Genomic DNA, 12,683 nt, shown 5'->3' with positions numbered 1-12,683 from the left:
AATGCCAGTGCTGACTTCTCATTAGGCACCATGGTAACTGAGCCATTAGGCCCACATGATCATGTGAAATTTGCTACATCCACGGACAGCCACTCTAGTCATGAAGGTTCTTCTTAAGCGGGTGTGTGCCCTATGGGGGTAGTGACTGTCAAGAGTTCGCTATAATCTCCCCCTGTCACAAGATTATGCTGCCATGAGGAAGTGTATTCTGTAGCCAAGATACACATGTGGTGGTGGTGATGGTGGTGGTGGTGGGGGGGGGGGGGAGGGGGGGAGGATGGAGTTGAGGGCATTATTGCATAGCCATCTATCCTGTGGGATAGTAATGCATAAGTGGGGGGGGGGGGCAGGGGAGGAGGGATGTCTTTTAATAAGGATATCAGGTGCAGCTTAGTCTGGGTGATTAGCATGCCATTTTTAAACTCTCTCAGGGCAAGGTATCAAACAATACAGGAACACTTTTCTGATCATCAAAGACTATAATTGTTTATGAAAGGCAGGTCAGTGTATGCACCCATAACACTATTGAACACAGAGTTCACTATTCATCATCACCTCAGCATTAAATTGTACCATAGCAGATCAACATGTACCTACAGGTAATCCTGATGGATCACATTTGCTTCACTGAAAAATGAAAATATGACTGATCTTGTCATTTTTCAGCTTGCATTTGATATGGTAATCATTTACTGTAACTCTGAAAACTTTGCTGTTGAGACCAAGAGAAGTGGGAATGCATTGCTCTGTGCTAGGGCTGCGACAAATTTAGTAAAGTAAATTCATAGCATATCAAACTAGGCTAGTGCTGAACTATCTTCTCCCAGTCAAAGTTTGCAACCACACAACTTTGTGTATTTTCAGTAAAGAGAAGGTGAAGAAGGTAAAACAGAACATGTGACTGAAGTCTCTAAATCAACTAAAATTTTAGAGGAACCAAGGCAAGTCATGAATAGACTATAATGGGAATTGACAATATCTTGAAGGTGAAAGGTCAACATCTCTTACCTGAAGAATTCTCCGCTGGCATGTTCGGTGTTTGTAGTACTTGTACACACCAAAATTGTACACCCTCTTCTCCTGAAAGGCATTGCTGACCTCGGCGATTGTTCGTGCCTCCGTCTCTGCTGATGCAACAATGCCGAGTAACCGGGAGTAGTGGACCGCATCATCTATGGATATCCTACCAGTCTGTGATGGTTAAAGATGAGATAGGAACAATTATGGAAGATATATAAAATAGTTGATACTGGTAAGTGTTTGGAATGCTGTCGAGAGAAAGAAATGAGAAATTTATAAGCCAGATGATATATAAAAGTAATTTTGGAGATGTCTTTATTTCTTCATTTTGAACCACAACCTTTTCTAGCATCAAATGTGGAGATCAACAAATATTCTGTCTTTCCTACAAGCTCCAGCCTATCAACTCACAAATGTAAATTCAATTAAATTCAATTACACTTGATTTCCACAAGGTAATACCGGTACATAATACAAAAATTGACAAGTCATATTGTTTGAACAATTAATAAGAAATGCAAGTTATAAAGTATGATACAAGTTATGAAGTATGATACTAAATATGTATATGAATGAATATATAATCACAGAAACAATGCATACCTTCCAAGGATGACAAATAAATATGGCAATGGGCAAGAGTGATCTCCTAAAAACACAGCTTGTCAGATGTGGATCACTCAATAAACAGTATGCAAATAACACATTTATTTAAAATTAATATATGTTCAGCTAAAGCATTTGTTAAATGATATAATATTTCATTATATCATGACTGAAGTATTTATATGAAAAAGTAACCCCTCTCACCTTGACCAGGTTGGCAAGTATCATTCGCTGGGCATCACCACTCTTGAAGTTCCGGTCGGTGGCAAATTTCTTGAGGAGGTCGTCTCGGTCGTCCCGTGAGATCTTACCCTGTGCCACCATTAGGTCAAGGAGCTCGTCGCTCCGCTGCCACTCCTTGTCCACCAGGATGGAGGAGCAGACAGACTTGGGTCGGATGAGGGAGATGCGGCTACCGCCCCCACCGCATCCATCCTCCTCGCCGGGCGGGGACCGCTGGCGAGCAAAGTGCTTCAGCAGGCTGCGTCCCCTGCTGCGGGAGGACATGCGATCCTGCAGAGGGAGAAAGAGATAGAAAATTGGACCGTTTTTATAAGTGAAAGACAGCATATCTTTCATTACCCTCTCTCACATCAAAGTATGTAAAATCAACCACAGACCACTCATAATCTACAAACTTTTAATGAATTTTAATTATTGTAAAACCACACATTTTCAAGTGCATTTTAATTTCACAAGAGCCAAGTTCTTGCCTACACTATAATGCATTGGATTCCAGTGGCATATTCATGAAAATTTCATGCCGCAAAAAAAAGCGGTCAGCTCCAATTTGCATTTTTTTTTTTTTGCTTTATAGTACAGCTAGATTCTGAAAAAGACAATTAGCTATTATAAACACACAGCCAAAGGTGTCAAAAGAAATAACAAGCAGTCACAGTCCTATATGATTGGCTGTCCACAATCACAGGGATACTAAACGATGTGGCAGCTTAACCCGTTCAATACTAAATTCCGGATCCCTATAGATTTGATACACAGGCCACCAGGTTCCCATATGGAATGGGTTAAAAGGGGCACTTGGCACAAACTCCTTTTGGGGCACATATGAAGGAAATGGTATGTAACAGTATGCACAGAGGAAACACACCCTGAAACATATAGTCTACTCCTGGAAGTATTGGGGTGTAAATGACTCTAAGGGTTTAAAGAAATACATTTTTGAAGCATCTTTCTACTTCAATTGTAGTGAGTACATGTAAATAAATAAAAATAAAACAGTTTAGAGCAAAACCATACCATGACACCCAGGTGTCTACTACTGTGGTACAGCAAGGAAAATTATTTTTTAAAGTGACCTGAATTTGTCTGGGTAATGTTTCTATGCATTATATGTTGGGGAATAAAAATGAGGTGACTTCTCGACATGTTTGTGCAAGGAGAGAGGCTGCCACCATGAATAGGATATCCATTTTCAATACATTCAAAAGAAATACTTAGATCATCCACTAGGTGTTCAACAAGAGCAATTTCCTGAGAGGATAAATGCCATCCTTGATTTTGTGAATTCACATGCAACTCAACATCACTCTCACTATATACCAAGGCCTCTTGTGGTGTCTTTCATAGTAGCAGTAAGTTCTCTTGACAAGTTTAACATTTCCAATAGATGTTGGAACATATATAGTTTACATTAGTCACACATAGGTATAAATCACACTCTTTAGCATTTACTGGAACATGTATTTAGCAAAACTTTGATTTGCCAGAGCCATTACATAAATCACTGACTCAGTGCGTCAGCTTAAAGGCATTTTGGCTCCACCTCAAAATTTACTCTGCGATCAGGACAGGATCAATCTACTGCCCTAATCCCAGTCCCAGAAGTGAAATTTGGTGTGGGATGGAATTAATGTCACATATCATATATTGCGCGGCTCTTTGCGGACTTTTTGCTTTATAAACAAGCTTTTTTCTGTTTTCCTTCAATGTGACTTTCTTTACATGTCCATTTGAAATACATGGCACTGTTGATTTGTAGCAAATTCATCTACAATCTGCCAAAATACAATTATTATCAAAACTAAAATGCAATTATCAAAAATTGTATCTATCACTTCATTGACAACATGATAAAAAATATGTATTTGATACAGTGTGCGACTTAAGCCACCTACAGCACACGTGTGCACCGTTTCTACAATCATGCCTTATTTGGAAATATTCCTTCAAATCAGGTACAGTTCACTCCTCCACAATAAGCAACCATGTGAATGCTATTGCTTATGTAATTTACAACATTCAAGAAGTTTCTCACATGGACAACTGATTTTCCTTTAAAATGATATGGCACCTTTCCCCTGGCACAGTGACAGCAAATTTGTCACATGTGTTATTAAATAATTCAATTCCACCTACATCAAACTGTTTCAGCTGATACTGTTGGGTACACAGGTTTCACTTTTCGAGATGATCATCAATATTATGGTTTCCTGACAGAAATTCTCACAGAGAGATATCCCGCGAGCCGTCAAAAATGACTTATAATAACAGTGAGAAACTCAGTGAGTCTTTGGGCATGTTATCACTTTGTTGAGTCACTACCCCTTTCCAATCAATGGAATAGATTAAATTAGAGTAGGAAGAAATTCTCTCCCCTGAGCGATGACGAACATCACAATCTCCTGCACGGAGTTCACATTTTACCTTAAAGGCACTATTTACCATTGGGAGCAGTGATATAAAAGATGTTCGACTTATCACACTTGATGCATATGTATAGTTCAGATGTATAAAAAAATCCTACCATATAAAACTTTGGTGATAAAGCTGCAGATATATGGAGATATCACTAATTTTCTCAATAAACCATAACTGTAAATGGTCTATTCTAGAAACAATTTGTATAAAACAACTGTTCACATTTGATATATATCCACAATACTTCACATTGAATATACTGATTAACATTTTTATGTTGGTTTTTTCTATCCTTAACTCATATTTTTAAACTATTTTGAAGCAACAAAGCCATTTTTTTTTTCATCTGCAAATGATAAATAGTGGCTTTAACCCAATCTGTGCTGCAAGTTCAAAATGTCATTGCTTTAGGTTATGAACTGCACATGGTAGACTTGTCTTTTTAAATAACTGGATCATACCTGTTCAAGACTAGTCCTAGGTAGTATACTCCGGCAGGTGTACATATGCGAAATGTGTGTTATAGCAAATTATCAGCTTGTCCTCAACGGGTTAATCAAACATGAGGCATGAACAATCTATGTTTCTTTTCACTGCTACTGCCTGATAACATTTAACAATCTGTATCCAAAATATGAGGCAATCTGTCTGTACATTTAGGGGTTTTCATCTTGAGTATGATCCTTTCCTCTCAACAATGTATGGCAATGTGTTGGAAGTACTTTGTCATGTTAACCTATTCCTTCCGCAATTCTCCGAGAACCCCCAAAATGAGATTATTTTTGTCTGTCAACAGAGAACAGACAGGTTGATAAGTTGTCTGTGCAAAGGTGGTCAAGCAGTTGCATGTATCCCATGGTCAACTGCATTGTGCCATTGAACAATGCACAATATAGATCAGGCATTATGGCCTGAATTCAAGAAGGTGGTACAATCTTTGTCCATGGTTTAAACCATGGACAAACGTATGGGGCACCAAGTGTCGCATGGCCTATTTTGTTACGAAATCAGTCATTTCCTAACGAAATAGGCCATGCAACACTTGGCACCCCATACAAAACTATGGTCTTTGTCCATGGTTTAAATCATGGACAAAGATTGCACCACCTTCGTGAATTCGGGCCTAGATGTGAATAGACTGTGCATTGCATGGGCTAGCAAACTCTTTTACATTCAGTTTTGAAACAGAAAAAGAACAAATATTGACAGAAGAAATTCTAATCTTTCAATCAAAGTCATACATAAACATGAATTTATACAAAGAATGCAGACACTCTTTTCTACCTTTTGGGAACCTTGTATACCACGTTCCGTATATATTTGACTTGATGCTATGGGAACCTGGAATATCATGTTCCCGTAGAGAATGAGTCACATTTTGATTTTTGTCTCTTCTTTTTCTTTTGAACAAGCATTCAGGACATCAGTAATGGTCTTGGATAGTCAAGCAGAATGAATGATTCATGTAACTATTTTGCCTTTTGATTTGTGATGAAAGGAAGAGAACTGGCGATGAATTGATCATGAGGCACTTAGTGTTAAGCCTACACTTCTTGAAAGTAACCGTTTCTGACATGGACAGAAAATCCAACAAAGACAGCCGCCATCTAGTGGCATTGTTGAATGGTCAAAAAAAAAAAAAAGAGAGAAAACAATGAATTCTACATGATTGACTGAAAATAGAATAACATAAACCTTCATACATTAGACCGCGCCGATACGCAGCATGAGTCACAGGACAAGTCTGACCTCAAACGGAATACCTCTGAAGACTTTCCGCAAATCTTTCGCATTAAAAACACAATATAAGGCTCTCGATGTCTAGATATCATGGGGAGAAAATGAGAAGGAATTTCTCTGGAATACAGTGACCTCACAGAGAAATTATTCAACAGGACATCCCCCTCTTTAAAGGACTCCAGACAAGAGTGGTATGAGCAATAAAGGTATTAAAATTCACAGGTAATGATCTCCAATGCATCCAAACATTTCATAATGATCTGTAATAGCACTCTAAGGAGTAATGTCTGAAAATTCTTACAGAAAAGTGATTCTATGAAGTCAGATAATTTCCACAGTGTGCAGTAGTGATGAATTTAATTAAAGAAAAGCACTTTTTGAAAGATCGTGTATCATCAAACTCTAGCCAGTGGGAACTGGGATCTACTACAGAGTAAATCATTGCTTAAAAACAACAAATACACATATGCAAAGGTTATGCAATACACTAAGAAGTGATCTTGTTTTCTCCCATGATTCTAAAAATTATCATCTATATAATTGATTACAAAAGTTGAAGTTTTATACTTGTTTTCTAGCCTCTACCTTTCCTTCATTAATTTGATGTCATTTTTTTTTACAACTACAAATATTTTATTACAGCTTAAAGCAAATAGAATACAGTCTCTGACTGATTATACCCCACAGGAAGATAAAATCCTGTTAAAGAGATCTGATGATTGACATTATGACTGAAGCAAAGCTTATAAATACTATTAGCTTTCACTTCCTGATATGCAATTCAAGTCAGGTGGCTTCTGCTGAACATTGGTATTTTATAGTCATGCTTGCTAAAGGTATAGAAACTGGAAGAAGACACATATGTTTAAAGGACAAGTTCACCTTCATAGACATGTGGGTTGAGTGAATGCAGCATCTCAGTGAGAGTTTGAGAAAAATCGGACAATCCGTTAAAAAGTTATGAATTTTTGAAGTTTCTGCTCAGTCACGGCTGGATGAAAAGACTACTATAGCTTGTGATGTCACATGAGTACCACGATATAAAGAAAGAATAAAGAAAATTCAACATATTTCCATTTTTCTCGCATGACAAAAGAACACTCGACTTCTCTCTTTCAGAAGGCAGGGGGAATGATATTACCCTTAACATACGTCAGTAGCAAGTCGAAGAATATGCACTTTATTCAAAAAGTAAAGTTTTGTGAAATTCTCTCTTTATTTTCCTTATATAGTTGTATGCATGTGGCGTCATACACTGTAGTAGTTTTCTCTTCCAGCAGTGACTGCGCAGATACTTAAAATATTCGTAACTTTTGAACGGATTGTCCAATTTTCCTCAAACTTTCACTGATGTGTTCTACTAATATTGTTGCATTCTCTCAATCCTTATGCATATGAAGGTGGACTTGTCCTTTAACCACAATTCTCCATCTTCTGGTACATGATCACATTGTTGAGTGTGATTATGACACATGTGAATGATCATGACATCCTTTATAATGCTCACAGCAACAAACAGTCAAAAATATATAGTAATTTACAGTTAGATGGAAAGAAAAGTATCAACTCTGGCGACCAATGTAAGATATATTGATAGGGAAAAATGTCCAGTTGAAAAAAGGCATCGACAAAGAGAAAGAAAGATAATAAACAATACTTGTCGCATGCTGTCCACCAAACAAACTGTTTGTGCAATATGAGTAAGCTTACATTTATATTTAATAAATCAATTGGAGTAATTTTTTTTGTTGACCCATGATGAATCTCGAGTTTAACACTTCAAAATGTAGATCGCTCAAAATAAGGGAACCTTGCATAAGTGGTGTGTGCATGGTATAGAATGAGGGAACGGTATATGAGCAATGTGTGTCAGGCCCAGAATAAGGAAACCTCATGTGATTGGTATGGTTATCAAACTAAAACACCAACAAAAGTGCACACTGCTCTGAGACAGAAGAAATCCGTCGCGAAGAATGCGGTGGCATGCTCTTGAGTTTGAGAACAATGTTAGTCATGAAAGAGAAATGTCAACTTCACTGGACAAAGTTACTGAGTATTAGTCCTTTGGCAGAGCCCCCAGAAAATGAGTGATGTCATGTTTCAAAATAGTTTTGAGGCACAAGATATCCTACACATGATCCTCTGGGTCAGTTCAAGAAAAACAGACCAGAAGATGTCACAGCAAGTGGAAAGATGTATTGATAAAAGTTCAGAAATATCATATTACTTTCTTGTACCTAAGTAATCAAAGTGTCAGATGCATTCTTGCTTTTTTATATGCCATGTCATTTGTTGTGAGTTAACAAATCTTAATTGAAGCACGTTTTGGAGTACTTCTTTCACAACAATTCTCTGTGCCCACTCTAAAAGTACAGGGGTACAAGAGTAGTTACAGAAAAAATCTGAAACTTAGGAAAGAAAAGTCCAAAGTGAATTAAACTGTGAAATCAGACTGAACTCTGAACTGTCACATCCCTATAGGTAGTTGTCTTTATTGAAAAGACTAGAAAAATGGTACATATGTAATATTTGTTCATTATATTGCTTTGGAAACCCTCATGAGTAATGTATCCATCTTCTCTTGATTTAACTGATTTATTTCAATTTTGATAAAGAGGTCCAAGGGTTGTTTTTTTCCCCAGTTGGAAAGTAACAGCAAAGCTAAGTAAGCAGTATGATACTGTTGTTTTCTATCCATCCAGTGTTAGTCTGTTCTTTACTTGGTTGGAGTAGATTCAAACCAGGAAAGCAAAAACAAAACTTGAGTCTATGATCAAATCACACCTATACATATACACCAGCACAAGCTGACACAGACCTACACAATCATCAACAACCGTCAGACACACATTTCATTTGTCTCTATAAATTCATACTTTACTCTAACCACCTCCTTGCTTTCAATATATGTTTTTCTCTCTCCTCTTTCCATTTGCTTTCCTCTATTTTTTGCATATTTCTCCTCATTTATTCAAAGCAAACATATTTCACTTTGCAGAGACCATCATCAAAATCAAGCAATTCATTATACTGACAGTCTCCTGCATTTTTGAATTAACATATCCAAGAGATTAATGACAAGATTACGAGGAAATGTTATCAGTATTTATGAGGTATGTCATTGCAATGGTTTATAACTTTGTTGTATTGTATCATATATAGCATTATTAGAGGAAAAATGAACAAAGAAACTCTGATTTCATCGGGATTATATATATTGTATTATACATTATACCTTGTCTAAAGTTGTGTATCCAATGTATGTCATGTTATGCAAGTATCCTGTTACGTATGATTTTGTTTTATATATGTTTGAAAAAAAAATGCAGAAATATAATCTTTAGACCAAAGCAAACCTTTGATAGGACTGCAATTCTGAATACACTCAAAGTGGAAGAGGAAAACTACATAACCTACAGCAGCAAACAGATATGTGCTCTTATGTTTCACTGATCCAAATATTGGCTGGTTTGCAGTTGATTGTCACAATACTGGTTTGTTTTCAAGATTGTGTTGTCCTGATCACACAAACTATTTGATGCAGTCCTGCTATACCATGCAATTAGGAGCAACTATATGATTATTTTGAGGTCAAGGACCTTAAGTCGAGAGGGACAAAGAAAGAAAAAGAGAGGGATTTATTCCATATCTGCATGAAGTGGAACTCAACTTCTCCGACTCCTCATTCTCTTATTGATGAAGTCAGAACCCCCAGCTGTTCAATTTGGCGTAATGCCCGAAGGATTGTTTGCGTCGCACTAGTGTATGGATTTCAATGAAAAAATATACTTTCTGACTGCAGTCTGTGCAGATTTAATAGCTTTATATGCAATACATAAAGTGTGTTCAGATGATAGCTGTAATGAGTATTTTTTTTTTAATATATAGAGCACTAGTTCTATAAACTCTCAGTGTGGAAAGGGAACACTTTGAATAAAATTTGCTGTCCAAAGATAACTTCAACTCAATTATGATTCAGGCTGAAATAAGTTGTTCATTGGTTTGTTGTTTTTGACATTACATAGACTGGAAAGGCGGGGGGGGGGGGGGGGGGGGGGGGGGAGGTGGAGTGAATTGCGATACTTCAATTACTAAAATGTGACTACCTCACACACAAGAAGTTCATGGTTCAAGCCTCAGAGTAGCAAGGTGAGAATATCTTATGTGTCATGCTACCATTTTCACAGTTATGACAGATTATGTACTGAACCTTTCTAAAAAATTCATGCTCCTTCATTCACAATTGATTGCACCATTGCCTTTGATCGTTACGCCTATCTATTCACACACAAGTTAGAGTTGCTGTGGAGTTCGAGTTTTTTAAAATCACAATACCAGAAGTTCTTCATTTACTGTCAGTCACACATGGCCCCCTGTAATACCCCCTTCACGTCTGGCAAATTTCACTCAGGTGATCTCAGGTGATCAGGGCCCCATTTCATAAAAGATGTTAGGATGACAACTCTTGCTGGAATGACCACTTTCCACAGCAAACAGCCAATCAGGAAGCTGTATTCTTGTCGTTACCATGACAATAGTCATTCCAGCAAAGAGTTGTCATCAAATAAACTCTTTATGAAATGGGGCCCAGGTGATCACCCAGGAAATCTTGCAGTATGAATTAAAGGTCTCAGGGGTGAAATCCCGGATAAAATTCCTGGTGAGTTTTCTGAAATTTTACCTTTCAACCATCCCTGGCAAACTTTTGAGTGCTCCTTGGTGAAGCTGTGGTATGAAAGGCATTCCATCTAAGCTCTTACTGAAAAGTATGGTGGCCCTGAAGTACGCTCGACAACGGGTCATGTGCGCCGTGGATTTTGCGACCATGTCGCGAAATTCGCAAGTTCGTGACTCGGGACGCAAATTTCGTGACCCTAGACATGAACTTGGCGACCGGGGACACAAAATTTGCGTCCTGTGATTGCAAACTTCGCGACCAAAGTCGCGAATTTTGTGACCACAGGACATGAATTTTGCGTCCCCGGTCGCCAAATTCATGTCCCCGGTCGCCAAGTTCGTGTTCCCAGTCGCCAAGTTTGTGTCCTGGGTCATGAACTCGGCGTCCCAAATCGCGAATTTCGCGACCTGGTCGCAAAATTCACGGCACACATGACCTGTCGTTGAGCGTACTTCAGGGCCACTATAGAAAAGTGACCAGCCAACAACATCTTGCATGCAAGATAACAAATTTTGTGCACATGCGCAATAACGTGTGCAGGTAAGTTGCTATGGAAACCTACCCAGAGAAGGATTTCAGTGTGTGTCTGTTCAATGATACCTCTCGCTCACTCCTGTTATTTTGTTGCCTGAGGAATTTTGTTCTCCAGACATTGTTCCAAATGGATGTTGTTGGGGTTAAGGTCTGTTAAAAACAGGGCTTAAAACACCACTCTTTCGGAGGGTCTAGTATTAATATTTCTTGCCTCAGCATTTCCAGTTACACATCTTGAAACCCAGATCGAGGGTGATGTGAGCGCAACACCTGGTGCAGTGATGCTCACATCATCAACTTGGTCTTGAACTCATGGTCACCTCTTTTAGAGTCAAGAGCATGATCCACAGAACCACAGCATTCCCACATTACTGAACAGCCAACCACTGGTTAATGCAGTGAATGAAATCTTCATGAGATACTTTTGTATCATTTTAGTTCTAGCCTCACAACAAAGTCATCAAAAATTCATTAGTAATGGATATCTACATTCACTGATTAGCTCATTGGAACAGGTTTAAGAATAGCAAAATGTGACAGCAAAAAAAAAAAAAGAAAGAAAGAAAGAGAGAAATGAAGTCAGTAATGAGCAACGAAGTTCTCCCAGATGTTGTCAGGAACATAGATAATTTGTCTTAACAAATGCTGTTGGTTCACGTAATACCAAATCCTCTGAGGATAACACTTTATGTAGATAAGTGCTGGCATTCACACACTAGAACAAAATCTTACCCCTGAGCTCAGCTTAAAAGACGAACCATTCTGCAGTGGTCTATCATCAGGTGACATTGTGTGATTCCACTTAAAAATCCACTCTGAGCATGCTGTTATTCCAAACTTAAGTCTGGAGTGCATCAACAAGGAGGATGGCCCATAAAAGAAGAATTAAGATCGTTTCCAGGCTCCAATTTTCCTCTCCTTAGAAACAGACTACACGGGACTGCCACACATGCAATCAACACAGTAACGGATCTATATCTTCCCAGACGCACAAAATGGGCAGAATCTGCATGAAGTCCCGCATCTCCAGTGCTCCCATCCCTAATCGACGGCAAAATCCTCGGGTATTTCTCGGGATGTGCCCTTCAATGCGTCATCGGTGACGGTATTATCCTGTATTATATCAGCAGTAAGCCACTGGCAGGCGTTCATGCACACTGACACATTCGGACTCCGTTTTCTTTCGCCATAAAGGACAGACAAGAAACTGAGCCGAGAGCCCCTAAAACTTTGGGATCAGCAAGCTGAATGACAGCACAGCCTCAAAGTGAAAGACACTATTTGCAGTAATTACGACTTTAGATGGCCAACGCCGTCAAAATGATCACTATCTCCTTCCTCTATTCATGAAAGGATTTATGGGGCTGGTGGGGTAGGAGGCACACATTGTTGGGACAAAATTGACACAATTGGATCGTATCGTCTTACCCAGTGTGTGTATCTCTTC

At 38.5% G+C, this 12,683-nt stretch overlaps 1 protein-coding gene across 1 annotated transcript in view; it reads right to left on the bottom strand.

The window, feature by feature from the left end:
• LOC139732478 (uncharacterized) overlaps positions 1 to 12,683 on the bottom strand; it is a 221,529-nt gene that overhangs the window by 122,252 nt on the left and 86,594 nt on the right. The window contains exons 4-5 of the mRNA XM_071643340.1: positions 1,831 to 2,139; positions 1,009 to 1,191 (exon numbers count right to left, since the gene is read on the bottom strand). Of these exons, the coding sequence (XP_071499441.1) occupies positions 1,009 to 1,191; positions 1,831 to 2,139 (492 nt within the window). The remainder of the gene's footprint in view (positions 1 to 1,008; positions 1,192 to 1,830; positions 2,140 to 12,683) is intronic.

Source organism: Diadema antillarum, unplaced genomic scaffold (genome assembly GCF_040938485.1).
Source record: "Diadema antillarum isolate AM-2024a unplaced genomic scaffold, OU_Dant_1.0 seq00000425_RagTag, whole genome shotgun sequence".
NCBI lineage: Eukaryota > Metazoa > Echinodermata > Echinoidea > Diadematoida > Diadematidae > Diadema > Diadema antillarum.
Note: the sequence above shows the minus strand (reverse complement) of the source record. Positions and strands in the feature narration are given on the sequence as shown.